The sequence below is a fragment of the Perognathus longimembris genome, chromosome 9 (assembly GCF_023159225.1).
Source record: "Perognathus longimembris pacificus isolate PPM17 chromosome 9, ASM2315922v1, whole genome shotgun sequence".
In the NCBI taxonomy this organism is placed as follows: domain Eukaryota; kingdom Metazoa; phylum Chordata; class Mammalia; order Rodentia; family Heteromyidae; genus Perognathus; species Perognathus longimembris.
In genome coordinates this window covers 10,767,921-10,794,449 of record NC_063169.1, presented here as the reverse complement: position 1 = coordinate 10,794,449, position 26,529 = coordinate 10,767,921, and the positions used below count along the sequence as shown (strand labels likewise).

Sequence of the window (26,529 nt, the reverse complement as noted above, 5' to 3'; positions counted from 1 at the left end):
GAGTGCAGCTAAAAATGTAGATTCCCACAAGAAGCATAGATAGGAATATATATTCGTGCTAGCAAGTGGCTAGCAGCTTGTCAAAAGAAGAAACAGGAAGAAGTACAAAGCATAAAGTAGCAAAACATGGTCTGCACGTCCCTGGGGATTCTAAGACCCTTTCATTGGGTCTGTGATAGCAAAGCAATAGCACCAACCTTAATATACTCATGGCAAGGGAGGAAGGGAGGAAGAGGGGGAAGGCGCAGAGGCCTTTAAGGAAGCAGTAAGAATGTGTTAAATAAGCCTCAGATATGTGCCATTTCAGCACTGCTTGTGGCAAATGGAAAAGACCACGTACACATAGTACCTCTGTCGCATACCATAGCGTGGTGGTCTTGAGAAAAAGGACTAGTAGAGTTGCCTAAGGAATGAGCCCAGCTCACCATTGCTTTCACACACAGATTACCACCTGAAATAATGACTGACAGATAAACTGTGTTTCTTCAGACTGGGCTTTTTTTTTGGCAGACGCTTTTTCCAGAAATGAACAAAGCAAGCCTGTCACTTTAAGGAAAATAATTGACAGTATTTATTACCAATAATAGAGTTAGATCTGTCAAGTGAAAATTAGAACTTGGAGACACTTGTACCCGCTACTATAAGCAGTACAGGTTTTTTGGAAACTATCTTAACAAATGTGATTTTCTGATATCATATGATGAAACTTGCTACTATTTGAATGATTTTTCATAACTCAGTAAACCAATATTTTTCATATGCCTGACACATGCTGTTTTTAAAAACTCATTTGTGCTTGAGCACTGATAGCTTACAACTGCAATCGCAGCTACTCAGAAAGCTGACATCTGGGGATCACTGGACTAAGCCCAGGCAGAAAAGTCCATGAGACTCTTATCTCCAACTAATGAGCACAAGGCCAGAAGTAGAGCTGTGGTTTAAGTGATAGAGTGCCTAACTTGAGTAAAAGTGTCAAGCAAGAGAGCAAATCCCTGAGTTCAAGTCTCAGCACTCTCTCTCTTTCACACACACACACACACACACACACACACACAGAGAGAGAGGGAGAGAGGGAGGGAGGGAAAAGGAAGGAATATAGGAATAAATGAAGATAGAAGAAAAGGACAGGATAAAGGGAGAAAAGAAAACTCATTTGCAAGTAAAAATGAAAGTCCATTGCCCCTGCAGGGTGCAAGGTAGACCAGTGGATTTTAAGATGAGAGAGTATGAAAAGTTCACTGATAATGCTTTAGTTCTACATGGCAACTGACCTTTAAGAAAGTTGTCAGGTTTTGTTGTAGTATCAAAGGAAAATTCACAATTATTCAAAAAATCTATTAGCATACTTCTTCCTTTTCCAATTACATCCCTCCATGAGGCCAGATTTTCTTTGTAAACTTCAACCAAAACAACAAATCCCGACAGATGCAGCAGGCATGGCCTCGAGAATCCAGTAGTCTCCTGTTAAGCCAGTCATAGGAAAGACTTGCAGTCATGTAAAACATTTCTTCTTTGGCTACTTTTAATACAATTTAACTATACTCTCTAACAAACTAAGAAAGAAACAAACAAGAAAGAGCATCAGCAGCCCTGAAATCTGCCCCACACCTGATGTTGGGCTTAGTTCTTGTCTGCCTGAGCTGTTGCTGTCTTGTCTACACAGGGAGGGTGTGGACTAGGGCACAAGTGTCCTTATTCATTCATTCATCTATTCACTTGCTCACTCCTTCATTCAGTAATAATTACTGAGTGCTTACCCTGTGGTGCAAGTCATAGTAGACAACTCAAACAGGCACTAAAGTATTGTCTGTTTAACAGCAGCAAATGTTCATTCTGTGTACACAGTGAAGTCAAAAAAGGGCAAGATTGGAGCTGGGAATATGGTTCAGTGGCAAGAGTGCTTGCCTCGTTTACATGAAGCCCTGGGTTCAATTCCCCAGCACCACATATATAGAAAACGGCCAGAAGTGGCGCTGTGACTCAAGTGGCAGAGCTAGCCTTGAGGAAAAGGAAGCCAGGGACAGTGCTCAGGCCCTGAGTCCAAGGCCCAGGACTGGCAAAAAAAAAAAAAAAAAAAAAAAAAAAAAAGAAAAAGAGGGAGATCCAAACTGTTTTTTCACTCTTAGAATACTTGTGGAATAAATTATTTCACCCTCAGCAGAGAGCCCCTGCCACACAGCTCGTTACTGAGCAGTTACTTCACAAGACTCTTCCCTCGCCTTGTTATTAAAATGTAAAAATTTATTTATGAAAGAAATTTAAAATTGTCTAACTACTAGAGTTCTATGAAACATCTGTTTTATAGGTCAGACCTGAGTGAATATTGGTATCTTATATGACTGAAAATTCCAACAACGTAATTAACACGGAAGGTAATGAAATTCTGGCTCTCAACAGAAATAGAAAAGAATCCGCAGTGCCCTTTCGGATCTCGCTACTGCAGTCCCTCTCATGCTGCCCCGTGTCCCCCTCCTCTGCCTCTCTCTACTCCTTCCCATCAGCTTAGAGACTTTGCTGTAGTAATGCCTATCTTAGAAAAGTTCTCCTACGTTCAAACCCCTGTCCAGAAAGTCCTACCTCTTTGTACCCTTTCACAGAGTAGTTTCTGGAAGAATAGTGTCTCCTCCCATCGTCGTCTTCCACGGCCACCACCACCCACAGAAACTTGCTCAGCGGGTTCCTGTTGCTTAAACCAACAGTCCTTTTGGTGGTGTTCTGCTTGCTGTGTACTCCTGCCTTCTAGAAACACCTTCTCTGGGCTTTGGTGAAACGGCATGCGTCTTGAGGGTCCTATTTTCCCTCTGCTGACATCCTTGCCGCCTACAGGTCTCAGTCTAGACCGCACCCGTCGTGAGCTTTCAGAGAGGTGGACCAGAGAGCCACTGTTGATAAAGCCCTCAGCAGTGTCCCTGGGGTGAGTTCCGAACCTCACTGAGCTCCTGTGAGATCAGGCTTGATCCCCACCTGTGCCGCACTCCATCCTACAGCACCGCCCAGTCCTCTGTGGTGCTGCTTGTTTTCTGTTTGCTTTCCGAATGTGGCAGGCTTGTTCCTGCCCTGGTCTTTTGTGCATGTTCTCTCTGCTTCAAAGGCTCTTCCCCAGTCATCTGGCAGTCTCCTTTTCATTCAGATCACAGCTTAAATGCTGACTTCTAATTTAAAATAGTACCTGTCCCTTGCTGCCTCAATCACTTTCTCCCATTTCCTTAGTTTGTGTTCTTCAGGGTATTTATCCTACTATGTCTTAATGGCATATTTATTACTGCAGTATCTATCTACCCTAAAACCATATCCCTGGGTATTGAGAACAGTGCTTGTCACATCCTATTTGATAAATATCAATTGTGTACTTTCTGTTTTGAAATGTGAGTAATCTAGCTGTTACAGAACTTGTAGCTTCAATTATAAACTTATCAGAAATCTTTATTCCAAATCACCTTGGTCAACCATCAGAGCAAGTGAAAAAACCCTACACTATCACTGTAGAAGGTCATCCAGACTCTGCTTAAATGCTCTCAGTTATGAAGCAACTCAGGACTCAACGATGGAAAGTTTCTATGTCACCAGATAGCTCTAACTGCTGGCAAGATTTTCTCTTCATTGACCCCCAATCTTCATCCCTATATGTTCCACTCAGTGGCCCCCAGAGCAACGGAAAAGCTCTGATTAACCTGACAGCAATTCAATTGTGACCAGATAGATAAGGATTGATCCCATGACTCCTAATCTTCTTCTCTGGGATAAACTCTACTTCCTCCACACTGCACATGGCATGAAAAATTAACCAGCACCGCACAAGAGAAAGGAGTGTAAAACTTAGGCAGCCTGCTTTCAGAAAAATAAACCTTCCTGAGCATCTTCTCAGAGAAGTACAATAGAAGCATGTTCTTGGATACTGGACATACTCTCATTTCTCATGGCTGTCTTCCTGTTCTCTTTATAGCCTGCTCTACCGCCTCGTGTTCCTGATGGTGAGGGAGGGGAATGATTACAGCCAGCCAGCCCCACTGTGTCTCTTGAGAGGACAACTTATTTTTTTCAAAACACATTTGAAAGGGTACAAAGAGGTAGGACTTTCTGGACAAGGGTTTGAACGTAGGAGAACTTTTCTAAGATAGGCATTACCACAGCAAAGTCTCTAAGCTGATGGGAAGGAGTAGAGGCAGAGGAGGGGGACACGGGGCAGCATGAGGGACTGCAGTAGCGAGATCCCAAAGGGCACTGCGGATTCTTTTCTATTTCTGTTGAGAGCCAGAGTTTCATTACCTTCCGTGTTAATTACGTTGTTGGAATTTTCAGTCATATAAGATACTAATATTCACTCAGGTCTGACCTATAAAACAGATGTTTCATAGAACTCTAGTAGACAGTTTTAAATTTCTCTCGTAGGTCTTTGGAATTTGTACACCCTTTTTTTAAATTTGAAAATAATACGACATACCTAAAAATTGCACTTACAAAACAGAGAACACTCCATTTCTTCCAGTCATTTGAAATAAAATGGCAGGTCTATGCTATCCCTTCTCTAACATCTCATATGAAGGGGGAGGACTTCATATGAATCTAAACAGCCTTTTATGAATATTTCTTACAAACAGGAATTGTATATAAGATTACAATATAGTAAGTAAAATCAGAAAAGAAATAGCAATTTATCACTTCCATTGAATCCTCAGAACCCATTCCAGCCTTTTCCAATTGTCCCTATAGTGCCTTTAATGAAAGGAGGATCTAGACCAGAATCTCCAGTCACATTTAGTTGTTAGGTCTCCTTAGTCTCCTTCACTCTGGAACTCGTCCTCACTTTTCCTGGACTTTCAAGATCTTGATAGTTTGAATAACACGTGCTATTTGTTTTGAAGACTGGATATTGATTTGGTTTTTCGTTATTAAATTCAAATTATGAATCCTGCTCTGGCATTAACACACCCCACATAAGTCATCTGATAACTGATTTATAACTTCTTCAAACAGAAAGTAGATTATTCTTTTAAGTACCTACTGTGTGTCAGGCACTGTTCTTGACACTGAGGACACAGTAAACATCAAGTAGATAGAATCCTCCAGGATGGTTTCCTAGGGCAGGCAGGCACTGAACTGATGAACACATATGATAATTTAATATTAGGATAAATGTTGTGGAAAACACAAACCAGGGGAATCGGAGAGAGTGATTGGGGCAGTCAAGGGTGAGTGTGGTAGCTAACCTTCAAATTGGCCCCACTTCTGTTATTCATACCCTTATATGTTGAGCTAGGCTGATTTTTATGACCAAGAGTGTTATAGCCAGCTTTCTGGCTCTATAACAAAGTATCTGGGACAATTAACGTGTAAAGAGTAAGGTTTTCTTTTGCTCACCATTTTGGTTCCAGACCATAATCCATTTGGCCTCTGGGGAGGTAGCACTTCTTAAGGGGAACAAATCTGCCTAGATCCTCAGCCAGGGAGCAAAAAAGAAATAAACCTTTGAGGGCACACCTCCAAAAGAACCTTCCACTCAGCCCCACCTCTTGAAAGGTTCACGACTTCCCAATAAACTGTGGCTTGGGGACCCAAGACTTGAACACAGAGGCTTTTGCAGGGTTAATATCCAAACTAAAGTAAAGAGCATAAAGCGAGGAGGCAGTAAAATCAATCTATTAAATCACTTGATGTGAGGGAAGCAAGCCCTGTGGACAGGCTTACAAAGAACTGAGGCATCTAGCCAACCACCAGTGAAACACTGAGGCTTGCCAGCCAAGGGAGGCCGCTTGGAAGTAGAGCCCTCAACCCCAACTGAATCTTGTCATGGTCATAGCTCTAGCCGACCTTGAAGGGTGCTACAACTTTGAAACAGAACCCCCACATTAAGCCATTCCTAGATTCTGACACTAAAGCCTAACAAGTTTGTTGTTGGCTTAAGATGCACAGTGAATACAGGCAGAAAGACTATAGGAATGATGGTCGGTTCTCTTCATTGCATTATCATGTGGGCACACAATTTCGACGTTACTTATTGCTTATGATGTTTATTTTGATACTTTGGTTCAAGTGCTATCTCCTTAGCTTTTCCACTGTGAAGTCTCTCTATTTCTTTCAATTAACAAATATTTTATAGGAGGCACCTTTAAACCATATAAATAGCATTTCATCAAACCTTCCATTTGTTCACAGATTTATTTTGCTCATATGAGATCTAGATTTACTGTTTACTCAAAGGGATGCAATCTGTGATTGCCATTATTTATTTTGATGCTCACATTGTCCCCAATTTCAGGCGAGTCCCTTTAACCTGCTCCTCTGTCTTTTGGACATGTCCTCATCATTCTTAGAGCACTTCCCTGATCTCTGGCACAAGATGTTTTAGGCTCATCATGTTCTTTGCCTGCCCTAGCCCTGAAATCAGTCATTTCTCTAAGGATCCCTGATTCTTTTTAGTGGAAAATTGTACTAAAGCCAAGATCTGGGCACTTGGTGTACCTATTGCCACTGCAGGGCCACTGCTTCCTGGGCTGCTCAGAGAGCATCCACACACTTACATGTCGGAATGCACATTACATATTGCGATATGCATAGGTGTATAGAAGCACAGGTGTATATTTCTTTTGTATAGTATGTATAGAGTGTCTATAACCATCAGTACATAAAATCTGTACTTAAGTCTATAAGTTTATCTTCTAATGATAAGGTATTCAGGGTTTATTCTATCCTTAGTAACCCCTTTCACCAACTGTGGAAATGTTATTCTTATTCTAGTTGTTTGATTAGTCACCTTATATGTCACCAACCTGCTGTCACCCCCTAGCCACCCCATTCGATCAGGTGTATGTGCTCCACTCAGCCTCTAACCACCATCCGACCACATCAGACACACCATCCTCATCTTCCTTGGGCTCTGGTTCCTATTGTAGGTGCCGCCATCCCAGTGTGGGTCTCCCCTTTATGCCTCTCGGGCTCCAACAACCTCCAGGACGGCTGTCACAGGATGTCTGTGGAGAAGTCTGCCCATCCAATGGCTTTAGGATTGGCTTGTTGAGGAACAAAGCTGGAGGTGCCCAGCTCTCAGGTGGTATAATAGATTTCAGCACTCTAGAAGTATTCTGCTTCCCAGTAGCCAATTTTTTATTTCTATACTTGTGGGTTTTAAATTTCTAGACATACTGAAATCTCTTGGAGAACTTACAAATCCCAAAGCAGACAAAAGCAAAGGGTAATAAAAACAAGAGCAACCAAAACGTTCCTAAGAAATGGTTAAATAAATTGGTGAGAAGGACAATTCCTCTTCATTTGGGACTTTTGGTTGCTTTTTAAAATCTTTATAGGTATACTGTATTACTGATACTAACAGGCCATGCTTTATACTTGTCAATCTTAAAAGCAAAATTAGCCATATTAAGAAAAGAAAGAAAAAGGATATAGAACTCCAGGCCCGATTGCTGAAGACTCTTACTCAGTACAACTGGGCAGAAGCCTGGAAATTTGTGCTTCCTAAAATTCCCCATTTGGGTGTCATGATCAGGCAAACTGGGAACCATTGCTCCACAGGAAGTTACTGGGCAAGACCCATCATAGACTACCAGTGCCCATACAAAGCCATATGACTGTTGGACAACTCAGGACTGACTAGTATTACTTTCAGTGCTTATAACCCTACAACTGATACCTTCTTCTAAAAGACAGTTGTCTCTCCTTCTTCTAGTGATGAAACCCTCTGAAAAGGTACAGGTTTAATAAGCCTCAAATTGATAAGGCCATCAAAAGCAGACTGAGAAGGGATCACTACCAAGAGGTTCCTCAGGAGTAAATGTCACTTACTTTTAACCAGAGAAAGGACATTAGACAAAAAGCACATATGGGCTTTAGCTAATAATAATGGGGAAGTGTACTAATTGCAACAAATGGACCCTACTAATGGAAGACTTTAATACCACCATAAATTCGGTATGGGAACTCTGTACTGCATAAAAATGCTATAAACTCCAAATAATCTAAAATTATTATAAGTTTATTAGAAAAAAATGCAGATTGCAAGCTATATGATGATGTAACACAAGAGACTCAGTGGGTGCACTTTTAAATCACCAGGAAGAGGCAGGATTATCAGTGTGGCATGAATGATATGATGAGTAGGGCATTGTCACTGGCGTGTGATAGAACACATGACCATTGCTTTAGCTCACTGGTTTGTGTTTCCTGGAGTGACAGGCCATGGCTGCTGCTTTTCCCGGAAATGTGAGGTCACTGTGTAAATGTCTCATCAATGACCACTTGCCCCAAGGGGCAACCCAGCCCTGCATACACACAGTCAGAAAGGATGGCTCTGGGAGGAGCAGTGGCATTATTTGCCCTTTGGGAATATCTTTTGTGTACTCAATACACTGCCTATCCTTTATTAGCAGAAATGCCCTCTCAAAACAGACCCTGCCATTCAGGATAACCAGTCCCTGTTGCTTGTGGTGCAGAACCATTAAACAGCAGTTAAATGGTGAAGTCAGAGTCTATGAAAAAATGTAGCCCCAAATCATTGCCTGCTCCCCCCTGTGTTTCAGATAAAAGCACAGCTGAAACAGAGAAAAACTGCAGGGAAGTAGAGAAAATGTCCTTCAAATGGAAAGAAATGGTACAGCTTGTAAATTGCATCCTTAATTGGAAGCCTTTTACCTGTTTCAGGTTGGAAAATCATCATGCTTCATTTCTGTAACAGCAGAAGTTGTGTGAAAGAACATAAATGGCATTTTTTATTTTATAGTTCTCAAGAAGAATATTAAAAAAAGTAATCATCCTGACATACCTAGACCAATAAAAATATCAGTGAGTGTGCTAAGGCATAAAAAGTACTGTCACTGCCACTCATCTACATGGTGGTTTGTCCCTTCTGTCTTCCTCAGAGCAAACATGCATGTGTTCACTTGCTAGAAGCATCTCCGGCCTGCCAGAACCATCTAAGAACAGGAGTCACCTGGAGCTTGGGTGCCTGCCCCTGGTTAAAATAAGAGGGCGAGGCGAGAGGAACCTTATCCATTGCCTGGCTGAGCTGGTCAGAGTCCATTGCAGAAACATCCATTGGAAGTAGAGTACACAGAATGTGATTTATTCTAGGATTTTGAGTGGCTTTTAGAATCCCTGGGTGGTTTTGTATGTGTGTGGAGAGAGAGAGAGAGAGAGAGACAGACAGAGAGACAGACAGACAGAGAGAGAGAGAGAGAGAGAGAGAGAGAGAGAGAGAGAGAGAGATCCAGGAGTGATTTCCAAAACCATATGGCAAACCATCAGAGTAGCTTCTGCATCTGCCCTAATTATGAAGCTACAGCAGCTGCTGGCTCCAAAACTAGCCATTTCAGCTCAGTTTAAAAAGCTTGGCACAGCCCTGGCCAACACAAGAATTCTTTGCCTTTGCTACAGTTTGAAAAATAGATACCTACAGCCTGCTCTGTGGCCCGGTCCAAGTCAAAGCGTCTTGGGAGTACAAGTGGCAGGCAGAACTCAAGTCACATTGGAACCCCAGTTGCTTTGCATTACAGTCTCTGCACACTAGAAGGAGAGTTCAGGTGGATACCGAACATTCTCGTCTACATTATCTGGTAAAGTCTGTCCCTCCAGCCACTCAGTTTTCCATGCCTCCTTTTCTCCTTGTAGCAGAACTTACAGATCTTGGAGCATGCACATGTGATGAAGAACCAGGGCCAGCTGGGGCTCCTTGTAACAAAATGGTGGAGAAACAGAGACTGCCTGTCTGCCCCATTTACAGTGGTGATGGCAGGAAAGAAAATTTCTGGCAAGGGACATAGGGACCTGCCACTTCTATATGGGCAGCTGTCCCTTAGGAGAGCTTCTGTCTAGGAGCCCTGCGTGTAGAGAGGGTGTGGAAATGCTGAGCCAACCAGTAGCTAGGGAAGCACACAGAGAGGCAACTAACTGTGCTTCAGATTTGGAAGCCAGCAACACACACACATTCTCTCTCTCTCTCTCTCTCTCTCTCTCTCTCTCTCTCTCTCTCTCTCTCTCTCTCTCTCTCTCTCTCCCTCCCTCCCTCCCTCCCTCCCTCCCTCCCTCCCCTCCCCCCCCCAGGTACACATGTGTGTACACATTCTGTGGTCCAGGAATGACGAGAATTCTCATCCCGTGTTATGATCTTAAAATACTAATTTCCCACTAATAGACACTTGAGCTTCCGAAGGATGTGGCTGATTCTCAGGTATGTGTTGGGAAATATGCAGTATAAACCCAGAACATCTCGTCAGTCTATTTAAGATAATGAGGGTCACATCCAGAGGACTCAGGAGTGAACTTGAAGAGGCTCTCACTGGAGGAGGAGAGGACAGTTTGAACTTTAATAGGAATTATAATTGCAGCAGACTGAAACTCAGCAAGTGTGTTTAAAGTCGTTCCTTAGAGAAAGTAATTTTTTTTAGATCAGGTCACTTTAGAAGGACAATAGGAAAATGTTTTTATTGTCTGAAAAACTGGCAAATAAAGGAAAACAGTCATTAAACAGTTTATTAAATGAACTGTACTACTAAGTAGCCAGGTAAAAGATGTTTATAAACACATAATCAAAGGATTAAATAGTAGTAAATATTATTATATATCACTATTCTAAATGTATTTTAAAGTAATGGACACAGAAAGACAAATGTTCCCACAATTTCTAAGGAAAAACATAACAGAAAAGACATACTAGAACAGCACTTTCCACTGTTTATGGTGGAAATGTTCCATGTCTGCATGTGGTTATTAAACATGTAACTTATAGCTAGTGCTCCTGGGGCACTATTTTGAAATCTGCTTCATTTTGCTGGGCACAGTGGTTCAGTACAATGACGCACACCTGCCACCTCAAACTACAAGGAAAGCACAGTGGTTGAGCACAGTGGCAAGCACCTGTCATCCCAGTGACAAAGGGAAACGCCCCGAGGAGGACCCAAATCCAGGCCAGCCACAGGCGTAAAGTGAGACCCCCATCTTGAAAATAACCAGGCCCAATCTTGAAAATAAGCAGTGCAAAAAAGGACTTGGGGAGTGACTTATGAGGTATATAGCATCTTCCTAGCAAGTCTGAGCCCAGTACCACCAACTATCAAAACTTAATTCACTTTAAGTACCGACTTAAGTAGCCACATGTGGCTAATGGCTACCATATTGTACAAGTGCAGTTTGTGAGGTACATTTTGGAATCGGGTGTCTTATCTACTGGTCCACAGAATGTGGGTGGAATGCAATAGGATCTTGTGAGCATGAAGAAGCAAGCATTTTCACTGTACATCTAGGTAGAATAGGTGCAGGACTAGGCTTCAGTGTGCTGGATGGAGTGTGTTCGAAAAATGCAAGCAATCTAATGAGGAAAGTAAAGGGAAGCAATGGACATCGGAGAAGGAATCTAAGCATACAGTAGAAATAGAATAACGCCCAGGGTTATTGAGCACTAATTATGATATCCAAGTTATAGAATCATCCTAGGTGCCCATTAACAGATGAGTGGATAAAAATGTGGTATGTAGATACAGCAAAATATTATTCAGACATAGAAAATAATGAAATTATGTTGTTTGCAGGAAAATAGATGAACTTGGTGATCATCATTAAGAAGGAAAAAAAAATCCCATATTCAGAATTCCAGATGTCACATGTTTTCTCTCATGTGTGGAATATACACTTACAAAAAAGAGGCAAAGTAGAAGAGGGAAGCAGAAAGGGGTCTGTGAAAGTGGGGACAAGAGAGGATAATGAGGTCTGAATATATATAATTAGAGTCATTGTACACATGCACGACAACACAAGAAACCCATTGTTCTGTATCATAAACATACATATGCACGAGTGTTGCGTATGCCTATTACCCTAGTCAGTCAGGAGCCTGAAATCCATAGGATTTTAGTTTGACGCTAGTCCAGAAAGAAAAGTCCTCGAATTAACCAGCAAAAAGCAGGGGTGGTGCTAAGCCCTTGAGGCTCGTGCCTATAATTCTAGCTTCTCAGAAGGCTGAGAGCATTGCAGTTTGAAGCTACCTTTGGCAGGAAAGCCTGTAAGACTCTTATGCCCAGTTAAGTCCCAAAAACAAAAGACACAAGTGAAGCTGTGGCTCAAGTGGTAGAGCCCAAGCCTTAAGCAAAATAAAGCTCAGGGATAGTGCCCGCGCCCTGAGTTCAGGCCCCCAAAACAGGAGGGCTGGAGGCATGGCTCAAATGGTAAAGCACTTTCCTGCCTAGCTATCATAATCCCTGAGTTCAAACCTTAATATATGGCCACAAGGAAAAGAAAGAAAATGAAATTCTGAAACAAACAGAAAGGTAAAATATTAAGGCTGAGATTTTGCTTCTTGAGGACCAAGAGTCTCTTAGGGGAACAAAGTTACAGTTTTGCCTAAATTACAGTTTTCTCTCATAAAACTGAGAAAAGAGTGTGAGAAATGACCTAAAACCATCATTTGCAGGTTATCTAGTTGGCCAAGGTCTTTTGTAAGGTCCCCTTCAGCAATAATCTCTTCACTTTATAATTTAGTCATGTTTAACACAGCCATTTGGTGCTTTGAAATTAGCAACCTTATGGGGAAAAGTTTTAGGTATGATAGAAAGGGTCCCTGGGAAGAGAAATCCACTCAGCAACTAGAACTATCACTGAATTTTCTGGAATTTCTATGTTGGTCTTAATGTGTGCCAAAATGCTAATGACAATAAAAACATAAGGTTTTAATATGGAAAACCCATGTTACATTATTAAAGTTAAGACATATATTCTCTTATATATATCAGTCAACAACCACAAGTCCATGTGTTATCATTAAGATCTGAAACCATTTAATTCTGATCAGTGAAACGTTTCCATGTTAAGCCAATATGTGTTTACGAGTTTCTCAGTGTTTGCAGGTCTGAAAAAAAATCGTGACAGGAATTGAACTGTAAAAGGGACTTAATTATTAGTTTTGCACTCACGTAAAGACACAGCTATGATCAGAAATGGCCATGTGATAAAAACCAGTCAAGTGAGTAATGCCACAATGAAGAAAGCATAAAAGGGGGCCAGTGAGGATTTTCTTTAAAAAAAAAAAAATCTGGCATGTCTAATGAATTTCTGCCTGTCGTGTTCCTCGTCTGTGACTGGGAAGTGTAGTTAAGGCTAAATCATCAGTGCTCAGGGTTTGAAGCAGTGAGCAGTGGATGTCAAGCAATCCATAAATGAACTAGCAAATATATTATTCTAAATAAGGCTGTCACATGCCTTGAAGGCAAATACAGAGCTCTTCTGGAAGATAGAACTAGGGTCTGTAGATAAAAAGCAATGTGCCTGCAACATTATAATTATAATACGTCTAAAAATACTACTGACATTTGAATGAGGGGCAATAGGTCTTATCCCTTTGGGGACTGTAAGGAGAAACTTAAGAATATATTATCTCTATTTAGGGCCTGCAGAGAAATATGGAATGTGCAATAGCAAGCCAACTTTCTACTGGAATGAATAAAATCTCACAATTTCCACATCATTTAGTGGTTAAATACTGGAGAGTTTTTTTTTTTTTCATCCAGCGCAGTTGCCATCTAATCTAATTAAAGACTGTTCCATGTAACGTGGGAACATTCCTAGTCTCCCCTTTCTCTTTCTAGTACCTTCTGATGCAAGACAGAGCCCCAGAAGCCCCTGCTGAGGGTCTTAGATGATGTTACATTTGTTTCCCTCCTCAGAACTGCCTAAATTGACAGGGAAATCAAGTGTTTCTTCATTAAAAGATGTGGGATAAGCCAAATATTTCTTCACATACCTGCATAATTGTTCAATTATGCCTTCCCAATGTAGGGGTTAGTAGTGTTACATTATTTAAGAAGAAAGCTTATGGATTACCCATGTTCAGTACTGCTGCCGTTATCATAAATAAGATCTTATGTAGCATTTTACAAACCTTAAACACAAAACCAGTGGTAGTTTCCTTAGAGACTCAAGCTTTAGCAAGTATCAGAATCACTTGGAAGCCTTGTTAAACATCTTGTCTGGGCCCCGCCCTCAAAGATGCTGGCCCATTAGTAGGTCTGGAGTAGATGTTGAGAATGTATAGTTGTGACAGTTTCCCAGATAATGCAAATGCTCATGGTCTGGTGGGAGCTACACTGCCTTAAGACTATACAGAACTCATGGAACTGGCTTCATGTAGAACAAGGGTTTTTTTTGTCAGTCCTTTTTGCTCCATTATCTGATTATGCCAGTGTTATTCATGATATCTTGAACTTCCTTCAGCATTATAATTTTACTCCAGAAGCTGGTTGCTTACACCTGTCATCCTGACTACTTGCAAGGCTGAGATTGGTAGAACCTCAGTTTAAGCCCAGCCTAGGCAATAAGTTTGCCCTACGACCCCTTCTCCCCCAATAGGTGGGCAGTGTGACACATGTCAGTTATTCCAGCTAGCAGGACTATTGCGAGATTGGAAGGATCACAGTGGGAGGCAAGCCCAGGCAGAAATGCCTAAGAAACTTAGTCTCACTAGAAGAATCTGGGCATGGTAGGATGTGTTTGTCATTTCGTTTGCAGAGGGAAATGTAAAATAGGATTCAGACCTAGTAGCCACATGCCTGTGAATGAAGAGACCTTACTTTAAAAGAAAAAAAAAAAGCCTAAAGCAACAATGGCTCAAGTGGTAGAGTACCTACCTACCTAGCAAGCTCAAGGTCCTGAGCTCAAATCCCAATACCAGCAAAAGAAATTTACTATTTCATTATTCAGTGTACAGTCTGCATCTGGTGACTGAAAAACTAGAGGGGGAATAGTTGATGCATTTTCTGACTCCCCACATAGATTGTTTCTGAACCTCAGTGAAGCAGCGTTAAACTAGCCTTGAAACAATTTAAAGCTGGTGTTTGGCATTTCACAGTCATAGTGTTTGTAGTCATTTCCCATGACTCCGTGTGTCAACGAAGCGGCTTGTAGAGAAGAAGATGAGGCCTCCCGATTGATGTGTAAGAAGCCCAGGGCACTGGGTGGAAGTGCGATCCATTTGTAGTGATCAGCTTTCCACCACTGGGAGGTTACCGGGCTCTGGTCCTGTTTCCTCCCTGTGCCTGCCCAGAGGAGTATTCACTGAGACCTTTGGGATAGTAGCTGGGTGAAAGGTAAGTTACAACTTGGTGACTGACCATGCACCCTTGCTCGGCTGAACACAAAGTTGACATCGCAGGAAGTGTCTTTGAGAATTCATTGCATGGTCTGCTGTGATTCCTGGCAGGAACATCCCTGTGAATGTGCATGCCGGCCCATGCACAGGTCTGGCTTCAAAGACAAAACAGAGATCAGCAGTCTCATTTTACAAATAGACTTTGAGCAGTTCATCTGTGTAATGGTGGTTGTAATCCCTGTACCGCCTGTCTCCAAAGTGGATGGAAATTTAAGTGTGATAATGTATGTAAAACAGCTTTGAGAAGAGACAGGTGCTAGGCCAATATAACCTGTGTGATTCAAGAAAAGCTGGCTGCGGTGGATACCAATTTGATGCTAACCGCTGAGAACACAAAGGGAGCCACCTTTTTAAAGGTCTGCTTAAGATGGTTTGATTCCACATATTATTAAAGCATTCTAGCCTCTCGCCTTGAATTAGGTATTAAATTAGAGTTGCTATATTTTTCTGAATGGAAATTAAGAAGAGTTTGTATATTAATTATGCCAACCATTCACTACTATGTGTTAACTGCAAATAGCAGAATTAACTATTGCGTTTGTATTTTGAAAAAAGCGAAAACAAAACCCCATCTGCTAGTACAAATTGTGATCCAGATGTCTTAAGGATTCTTTTCCTTCGGTCATTATTTTTATTTTGAGATTTATCAAGTCACTTTGGTTTTAGTTTCCTTAAGTAAGGATGCCTGCTAAAACTAGAGTGCTTTGAAAATGGAGAGTGCGTGTGTTTCACAGACTATATGCCAAGTTTCGAGTTGGAACATGTCAGTGTGAAGTGGCTCCACTTTTATTTCAATGTGATTGAATGTAGTCTCCAGCCACCCCAGGACAGTGTGTTGTTGGTCAAGGCGAGCTTCCTAGATGGCTTTGTGGCTGAATAAGAGAAGCATGCCACGACTTGCAGTGCATCCTAAGAAGACCTAGACCTTTGAGGGTGGGGAGGGGGTCCTGTGTCACCGCACCCACTGTCCAGCCAATTGCTAACGTCCCATCCGCCTCTGAGGTCCAGCTGTGCTGACTGCAGAGAAGCCCAGCTGACGAAACAGCTGCACCTCTAGGGCCCCTTCCTCATGTGTCTGATGAACTGTGCCCCTCAGGACAGGACCTCATGGTTTTCCTCAGGGTGGCACCACTGTGCCTTCAGCTCTCGCTGTCCTTTGCCATCACCAGTGGCCTCTTGACTTTCTTGGGCACACACGTGAGCATGCACACACTACTCACATGTACACCTCGGCAGCACACCTGATGGCGAGTTGACTCATCCCTGGAGGGCCTACCCCCCTCCCGCCCCCCCAGCTCAGGATGTAATCACGGGTGGGTGTTCAGATTGCCTTTCGTTGAAGGTGTGTCAAGACAGCAGTCAGCATCTTGACAAGGCTTTGCTGGAGACAGTGCCTTCTTCAAGGGTGGATGGAATTTCAGGTAGGCAGCGTGAGTGCAAATGGAGTTTTAATAAAGAGCTCTTTGGGTATTTTTCAAATCACCAGAGGAAGAAAGCTGTGTATGACCAATCTCAAAGTCCTCATCCCAAAGCTAAAGCCAGGTGAGTTAGAGACGTAAGCCATAGGTACTAGCAAGATGGACCATTCACTTCATACTAACCATCCCCCCCCCAACGAGATCAGATGCCTTTAACATTCAGTGCACATGAAGTAGGGTGAAGATTGTATATCCAACAAGGATGTCACTATAAGGAGTCTGAGCTGCGTCAAGTTTTATGGGCAGAATAACTCAGTGAATTGTTAAAGCTTTTAGGATTTCAGAAATGGTGCCTAATTGTTTACAGTACTTACCAAGCACGATAGTGTGCCCAGCACAGTGTTAAGTCAGCAGTTGACTCACGTGAACCCGTTTACTGCTCTCAAGGGAGGAAGAAATTATTAGTGCCCACCTTCACTGATTCCTTCGCAACCTTCCTTTGAAAAACCAAGTGCCCACCATATGCTAAGGGGAAAGAGCAAGACATCGGTCTAATCTCCACCTAAAGTTGCACTCAGTGATGTGGGAGCCAGATGGAAGCCCAGACTTCACCCCTCAGAAGGCCAGGACTAGAGAGAGGCCTGTACTGCCTGTGCATCAGAAAATGTGTCCCAGGGTGGTGCTTGGCAACTCCATCTTCCAGACCGGAGAGCCAGTGGCCAGGAATGACAGAGTCAAGGTGAAGGTCGACAGTTCTCAAGTGCTTTTGACCCCTTGGTTCTCGAGGTCCCTCCCATTACTTGCTTTAATGTAGTCCCCTCTTCTTTCATCTCTTCCAGAATGCCCATCTCAGCTTTCTCACAAGACAACATCTATGAAGTTCAGCCCCCGAGAGTAGACAGAAAATCTACAGAGATCTTCCAAGCCCACATCCAGGCCAGTCATGGTGCCATGCAGCCCCTAGGGAGAGAGGACACTTCCATGTATCGAGAGTACATCAGAAACCGCTACCTGTGAGAGGACAGGGACGGGGGCCGGGCCACCCAGTATCCCTGAGAAGGAGCGAGAAGATTGAAAGAACGTCTTAGCGTAATCTCCTGCCTCATCTCGACAGGTAATTTCCCAGAAGCCGTATGCATCTGAAGTTTTTCCAACTCCTTTTGTACCATGTAAATGTGAGATGACAGAGTTATAGATAATAAAGAAGAGACTGCATATGCTGCCAGTGTTGCCTTTGCCTTTTGTTTAGAAATGTGGTCAGGGTACCATCACAGCATCACATTTTGATATGTTCTGGGACTTTCTGAACCTGCTCTGTGCCAGGTACTAAGCAAAGACTAGCAATGAAAGTCTAGGCATGTCACAGTCATCCAACTGGGTAATAATTAACAGCTTTAAATTTATTCTCATGGTTGTTTTTTTTTGGGGGGGGGGGCGTGTTGCTTTTTCCGGTCCTGGGGCTTGAATTCTGCCTGGGCACTGTCCATGAACTGCTGTTTTGCTCAAGGCTAGCATTCTACCACTTAAGCCACAGTGCCACTTCTGGCTTTTTCTGTATACGTGGTACTGAAGAATCGAACCCAGAGCTTCATGCATGCTAGGCAAGCACACTACCACTAAGCCACATTCCTAGCCCATATTCTCAGGTTTTTTAATGTTAACCTTGTAATTTGATAAAAAAAAAAATTTCATTACGCTGAAGCCCCTTTTCTTGGGAAGTAAAAGGACTAGATGTCAACAAATGATCTTCAATGGTTTAGGAAAAAAGAATGGATGATAAAGCAAGTGGAGGGAAATAATTAGTAACTGTTAAGTCTTAAGTAGTAGTTGTTTGAACTATTGTAACAATTTATCTGCATTAATATGAGTATAATGGTACATAACTTGTAATCCTAATACTTGGGAAGCGGTTATAGGAAGATTGAAAGTTCAAGGCCAGTCTGAGTTATATAGTGAGACGCTATATGAAAATGAGATCTCAGGATCATGGTTCAAAGCCAGGTGGGACAGAAAAGTCTCCTTGAGACTCTTATCTTCAATAGATTACTCAAAAAAGCCAGAAGTGGCGCTGTGGCTCAAGTGGTAGAGTGCTAGCCTTGAGCACAAAGACGCTAAGGGACAGTGCATAGGCCCTGAGTTCAAGCCCCAGGATCCTCTGTGTGTGTGTGTGGAGAGAGAGAGCATTTACATTAAAATTACAGAAGAGGTGTTCATGTGTATACAAGCACTATGGATGGAACATAATATCTTAAAGCTTCTCTGTATTAATCTAACCACCCCTGTGGAAGGTCTTGTCTCATTTTCTCAAGCTGAAGACTCCTCCGCCTTGGAGGGACTTTTCCTGCTTACACATGGCCTGCTATGCGATTCAAGAGTAGATGCAGGAGTGGCGGGCATGAAGATTCACCCCTGGGTTGTGAGGAAGACCTTCCTGAGTATGCTCTAGTCTCACAAAGTCTTAGGTTTTGTGCCTTCCCATTGAAATAATTGTACATGAGTTCCATTTCTCCATAGAAAAGTGACGCCTTGCAGAACTCAAATATTTGGTTACATATGACCTTATAAATTAGTTGCCATGTCAAAATAAGATTCCTACTTCAGCCCAAAATCACCCTCTCTTACTGCATATTTCCCCATGAGTTTGCCCCTTCCTGGAATCTGCCTGTGGCTGAGTCACAAGTGTTTCTTCCTCTTGGAAATACTGTGCTGGTGGTTAGTTGTCCACTGGTGAGAACGAAATAGCTTAGAGTACTAGAGAAGATAAAGTTGTCCTAATGTCTGACATGCTTCTTGACATCTCGTTTGGTAGTCTCTCAGCCCAGTAGCTTTCATTGGTTTTGTTGAGCTAAGCAGCACTTGTTGGACTGGATAAGCTGAGCTAACAGGATTGTTTGGATAAACAAATCTTCCATGGGAGGACGTGTGATCTCTTCCGCTTCTTAGGCTTATGGCCCTCCTTTTAGAAGATGTGGGGCTGCCTTTGGAAACGGCACGTGTTCTTAAGTGCTGCTAGCGCAGGTCAAGCTTCCTCTGTGTACATGGGCAGCAGTCTTCAACAGACTCTTGAATCCCCTGTTCCATTTGAAAACTCAGAGGTTTATTTATTAAGAAAGTACATGAAGCTGTCGTTTAATTCTTGCCACCCACACATAAAATATTTTTATACTTTCATTTCTTCAGTATATTATTTGAGAGGACTCAGATGTAATTGCCAAGTCGTTGGTAGATAAAAATTATCATCTGAATTATTCCTCAGCGACTGAAGAAGGTGTTTGCAAAGAAAATTTCAGCACAAACCACTTGTATTGGTTTACAGAGAAAGAGGAGGGCTGGGAAATAGGATTTGCTGAACTAGGCGGGAGCCACTAGTCTAAAAGGCAAGGAAAATGGCATGAGTAACTTGAGAGAGAGAATCACAGATAGCGTGGCCCTGCGGTTAGCTGTAAAAACAAGGAAAAGGCCTCTCCACATTTTCATCACCGCTAAGGAGCAAATGTTCTCCCAGCATTCTCCTACCACCATCATTTTTCCTTTTTAAAATGAGAATTACAACTTAAAAACAATTGTCAGCCAGGCATTGAGGGCTCACGTCTGTAATATTAGCTGGTCAGGAGGCTGAGATCTAGAAGACGGCTGTTCATGGCCAACCTAGGCAGAAAAGTCATGGCCTAAGTGATAATAGAGCACCAGCTGTGAGCAAGAAATCCGAGTGTATGAGTCCTTGACTTCAAGCAGCAGTACTGGCACAACAGGTAGGGAGGAAGGGAGGTAGATACACACACACACACATGCGCGTACACACACATGCACACACACATGCATGCACACACACGCATACATTTTCTTTTGTCTTGTTCTACGTATCCCATTCCATTGTACCTTAGAAATAATTAGGATGGTTATTAAATTCACTGCCTAAATCCACTGCCTAGTCCCAAGATGGCAGACCATCTAAGATAAATCCCCAAAGTCCTGCATTAATAGCATCATATGATGTCACCTGTAGCTACAGTAGCTGGGGAGGTCTTGGGTGTTTTGTTGGTTTTTTTCTGGGTATGCTGTGCATGATTAAATTTGTATATGAGCATCTTTGGCTTATTTTAGTTAAGAGAAGACTTGAGAAAAAGAAGAAGGCTGTGTGTGTACTGAATGGCTACCAGGTTTGTCACATTTCTCTTTTCCCTCCATGGTGACTCCTCCCTCTGACTCTGGCTCTTGAGTATTCCTAGGTCATTGGTAGGAGAACATTGGTTTCTTGCAAGTAGTCAGGCTTGTCCCTGAAGTTAAATGTGGTGAGGATGAAGATTCCTCCTAAGCTTAGACTCCTATAGCATAGACAGAAAGACAGATGGGAAAGCAATCCTTATACAAAAGGATTTCTTCAGATCATCAGCTCTACACACTTCTATAATAGTGAAGAATTTTATTTTATTTTTTTACTGAATTTGGCTTCCAGAGAATAGGGAGAAGCAGGTTCTCCCTGCTACAAAAGAGTAAAAGGGAGAACATTCAAGACATGACCTAGTGGCGTCCTGGAAGTCATGAGGCATTCCTGAACCTGAAGACAGGTGGAGGATGAGGGAGAGGCTGAGAAGGAAAAGTTAGGAATGAAGTTGGGAAGATAGTTTAGATGCGATGGTGAAGGGCCTGGTGTGCAAATGTAATGGTTCTCAATGAGGCTCTCAGTCCCATTACCATTGGAAAAATACTGAAGACCCCTAAGAGATCTTGTTTCCATAGGTCCTGTCTGTCAGCATTCACTACACTTAAACTGAAATGCCTCCAAAAATGACTTTATAAAGATTGGTATTGCTTTACATTTTTAAAATCTTTGTAATATGTATTTTAATGGAAGACAACTGTATTCTTGTATCTTCTGCATCACATCTTTTGTTTTTATAAATGAATGTATATCAATTGTACAAAATGATTTCTTTGTGTTAATCTATTTTGGTTTGTTGTTTTGATTCAACTCTGGAGAAAATCTGTCTTTACACTGATAGAAAGTTGTAGTGGGGGGAGAAAGGAAGACGGGGGGGGGGAAGGAGGGAGGGAGGGAAGAAGGGAAGGAAGGAAGGAAGGAAGGAAGGAGAAAGAAAGACGGAAAGAGGACTATCTTCCTAGTCTGTCTCAACAAGTAGTAGACTCTTAAAGATCAGTTACATTGTAAACTTGAACTTTAATATTCATACCCATTGGTGTGTTTTGAGCTTTGAATGGATCTTTTACTTCTACATGACTTTGTAAAACCTTGTATTGATTATACAGAAAATATTTGGTTCACTGAGTTGGACAAGTCTTCCAAATATTGACAGATCTGTTTATAGCCAGCCAATCTTCAAGAAAAGCTTTTCAGTATTGGGAAACTGCCAGGCTTATAGTGGTGGATACAAGTTTTCTAAAATTTCAATGTTTGCTTGAAAGCTTAGATTTTATCCTTGGCAACAATATTGCTGCTTTGCCTTACAATAATGGTCAGGCTCACTTTGTTAATTGTCAAGAGGAAGACTGCCAGATACTCTGAATGACTAGAGTTGGTCTAACAGTTGTTCTTCCAAGTAAAAAGAGTCATCCATGCACAGATGACTAACTCTACACACGGCTCGCATAATCGCAGTGTTCCTCACACTCCGTGTAGTGTTGCATACCATGAAATGCTGTATGCTTATCTCCCACTTGATCACACAATATTTTAAACAATTATACTCATGGGGAAAGATTTAATCAAATTAATCTGTACCAAGATTGTGGTGTATTTTATGACCCTGCCCTGACTCATGCTACAACTCCAGCTGTTTTACTCTCATTGCATTTGTACCGTTTTGCAAATGCTGGCACAATGAGGAAACGAAAACAGTATCTTCACATCATTATGAAAGTAGCTTAGATCTACTAGCAGATCAGCTAAACAGCTTTCAAGAACTCCCATGGGGGCAAGAGCCACATTTTTTTACATGTATGTGTGTGCTGCTCCTGAGTCTTGAACTCGGGGTCTGGGCACTGTCCTTGAGCTTCTTTTGCTCAAGGTTAGCACCCTACCACTTGAGCCACAGCTCTCTACGTTTGGCTTTTTGGTAGTTTTTTTGTTTTTTTATTGAAGATGAAAGTCTCATGGACTTTAACTGTCTGGGCTGGCTTGGAACCTCAGTCCTCAGATCTCAGCCTCCTAAGTAGCTAGGACTAGAGGCCTGACCCGCCGGCGCCTGGCAGTACAGCCACATGAGGAGAACTCAGGAGAGGAGGTTGATGTGCTGTGAGGTGGGACCTGTCACAGGTCTGGAAGGTGTGCCTCAGTTGGACACAAGTCCGCAGAGGCGCACAGCACCCTGAATTTTTGCAGCAATCACTATACTACTCTGTGAGCTGCCATTCAGCAAGTGCTGCTGAGTGGTGCGCTGAGGGTCACACAGCAGCCCTGTGACTGGGCCCCAGGAGCAACAGGAGGTGTGAGTCATCCTCTTGCCTTTGAGCTAAGCCTTTTGGAAAGAGGCTCATAGATTCCTGTTTGAAAACCTTCCAGGGAGATTTGCCTGCACCTTCAACTCCTCACATGCCAGCATGGTGCCTACATCTACCTGCGGCCAATAGCCAAGGGACCCTCGGAATATAGACTCGACCATGCCTTCTCTGTCTTGAGAAAAAGATTACACCAATATGGAAACTTGCTTTTGCTTGCTACATTGAAAGAATTGGCTAGTGATGAATTTTCATGTCATTGAGCTTAGTCACTGAAACAAAATAATTCATTCAACGGTGTTGAAAATTCATTCTTTTTTCTTGAGACAGTGTCTGAAAGAAAAAAGAAAAAAAAAAGGCCCACGCTGGCCTTGAACTCACTCGTGATCCTTCTGCCTCAGCTTCTGGAGTGTTGGAGTCTGTGCTACAGGCATGTGCCACCAAACCTGGCTGGAAGTTCTTAATGATGGACTTTTTCATCCTCGTGTATTTGCATTTGATGACTTTAGCCAGAGAAGATTTAATATAGAGCATATTAATTACCTTTTAATTTTTTTTTTTACTTTCCTGTTGTAAAGAATTATTACATAATTCTCTATTTCCAGACAAACTAATCTCAGAGGTTTGGTTTTCTCCAAGAGACATTGATAAAAACTTTATTTAGTTCTACTTCAGGGAAACAAAATGCCTCTGAAAAATGAATTCAAGATTGTCAGCAAATCATGTGTGATTAAGAAAAATCCTCCATGAATCTCCTTTCACCGATTATAGAGTCATCTTTAATTCATTTCAATAAAACATTTAATTTTCACCAGCATCTTCATAGAGAGAAATTCACAGGTCATCTTGTTCACAGAAAACATTTAGTAAATGGAAGCATATGACCTTTCTAATCATTTTAGGTTAATAAGGCTCTGTGTAAAAATCTATCTTTTCCTCCTGAAATCTTTGGGAATAGAGAAGTAACTGTTTTTAAATCTTTGGAGAATCTTCTACATTAAAAAATTATAATTACCTAGTCAGAAAACTCAAGCGATTATCTATATTAAAGATTCCTAGTTTACATATTAACCAGGTGAGTTTCATTTTAATTAAATCAACTAATGGAGTGTTGGCAGTCATGGAGAATGGCTGCTGTGCACCTCCTCTTAAATCAGAGCTGGCTGGGAGTGGAAAATGTTCCATACCTACACATACGTACACGACTGCATGAGAACCTTTTCCCCCTGGAATAGCGGCAATAATCTGCTCATGTCCTGGGATCTGAGGTTTGGGGTTTGCCATCTTGACCTTCTGAGAAGTGTAGTGTTCAAAAGTTTCTGGTTGTACCAGCCCCTCCCCGACCCCAGGTTCAACCCACAGGATGCAAGGTCAACTTTGCATTGCCACACAGCTACTGCAGATAAATCAGCTGGTAAGGAGAAAGGGCTTGCTTGAGTTTCCTCCATTGCTTTGGGTCTGTGGCTAGGCAGCACATCATGGTGGAGCAAAACCCACTCGCTCGTTGGCCAGGAAGCCAAAGAGAGTAGGGAGTGGAGTAAAGAATGGGCCAGGGGCCCAAAATCCTAAAGACCTCCTCTGAAGAGGTCTGTACTTGAAGGCCCCCCACAAGCTAAGGGCCAAGTCTTTCATTCATGGACATTCAAAGTCCCGCATGTAGCAACTGAAGTTCTAGCTGAAGCACATTGCCTTTTCTTGCCCCGTGCTACACATCTATGCATTCAAATGGACGGAAATTATTTGGGAAAAAGAAATTGCATATGCATTAACCATTTACTGACTTTTTTCAAGCACTGTTCCCTAAACAATACAAGAACTATTTGCATATTATTTGCATTGTGTTAGGCATGGTAAGTGATCTAGAGGTCAGTTAAAGTATATGGAAGGGTGTTCTTAGGCAATAGGATTATATAGGCAAATATTGCATCATTTTTATTAAAAGGACTTGGGCATCTAAAGGTCTTGGTATCTATGGGAAATCCTGGAACTAATCCCCCACAGACCCTGAGGGATAACTAACTGTAGATGGGGTTCAGTGTATCCCTGGTTTGGAGGAATGACCACAGCAGTCCTGGTGAACCCATGAGAACTGGACCTTCCCTCTAACAGGAGCCTCTAACATGGCATTTTGCATCTCCATGTATCAGTTCTAACTCACATTGGTCTACTAACCAGTCAAAGACAGGATTTAAAATCAGATAGCCTGGGTTCAAATCTCCATCCAGAACTAGGCCAACAAGGGATCTTGAGCAATAGTTCATCTTTGTCTTTTTTAAAATTTCTATTAAATGATCTAAAATATGACTATTTGACTAGCATGAACCACATTGGGATTGTGGGAGTTAAAGGAGACATTTCATAAAGATTTTAGAATTCTTGGCCCATTGCAAGCACTTTGGTACTATGACATTTGCATTAAGGAGTTAAAGGCCATTCCAAAGCTAGGGAATAGTCTGAAAATCTGAAGAGTCTGCAAGAGTTAGGCATCCTCTATATTGTAGCACCTAGTTATTCTAAAAGAAGCGTGGTAGGGAGGTGGTGGGTGGCTGAGGAGAGCTCTTGGTCTGAAGAAAGGGGTAGACTGCAGGACTTAACAAAATGGGACTGACAGACGGGGGACCTGACTCAGACACCACCCTTGGGTGGTGATAAATTCTGGGTGACTTGCTTCCCACTCCTGAGACCTAAGTCCAAGAACAGCGGAGCCTACAATGGCTCTTCCAACCATAGAAGAAGGTCCACAACCCTTATAAAGTATTGACTAAGAGAAGGGTACAGAGCAGCTCAGGCTGAGTTTGGAAACCCTTTAAGGGTTCCTAGCCACATCGTCTGACTAGGAACCTAATATGCTTGGGTGAGAGCAGCCTGAAGTGATGTTGGGAGCAGAACGTACTTGAGTGCCCTTATCCATCTGTATAGAGCTATGTGAGGGATTTGTATTCGCAATTCCAGAGTGGCGCATTCTAACTAGAAAACTCATTGCAGATGGTCTTCTGTGATTGGGAGGTCGCGTGTTGGAAGCATGGGGGGCATTGGGCAAAAGGCCTGATGGGAAAGACAGGAGAGCATCCTGGCGAGAGGAACTTCCACCAGGAAAAAAGAAGTAGTGATGAGAGAAAGGGAAGGAGAGATGTGGCACCTGTGAAGGATCACCCAGGAACGGGAGTCCTGGTTCAGGTGGTCCTGTGTCAGCTATAAGAGAACTGATTGGGGGGCTGGGAATATGGCCTAGTGGCAAGAGTGCTTGCCTCCTATACATGAAGCCCTCGGTTCTATTCCCCAGCACCACATATATAGAAAATGGCCAGAAGTGATGCTGTGGCTCAGGTGGCAGAGTGCTAGCCTTGAGCAAAAAGAAGCCAGGGACAGTGTTCAGGCCCTGAGTCCAAGGCCCAGGACTGGCCAAAAAAAAACAAAGAGAGAGAGAGAGAGAGAGAACTGATTGAGCACATAAGGCCTTGAATTTGAGCTCCTTGATACACACACACACACACACACACACACACACACACACAC

At 42.4% G+C, this 26,529-nt stretch overlaps 1 protein-coding gene across 2 annotated transcripts in view; it reads left to right on the top strand.

The window, feature by feature from the left end:
- The window catches only part of Fig4 (FIG4 phosphoinositide 5-phosphatase), a 105,820-nt gene extending 88,048 nt beyond the window's left edge, over positions 1-17,772 (top strand). For both annotated transcript variants that reach the window (XM_048353707.1, XM_048353706.1), the window contains one exon: positions 17,397-17,772. In XM_048353707.1, coding sequence (XP_048209664.1) covers positions 17,397-17,574 — 178 coding nt within the window. In that variant the 3' untranslated portion in view covers positions 17,575-17,772. The remainder of the gene's footprint in view (positions 1-17,396) is intronic.
- The last annotated feature ends 8,757 nt before the right edge of the window (positions 17,773-26,529 follow it).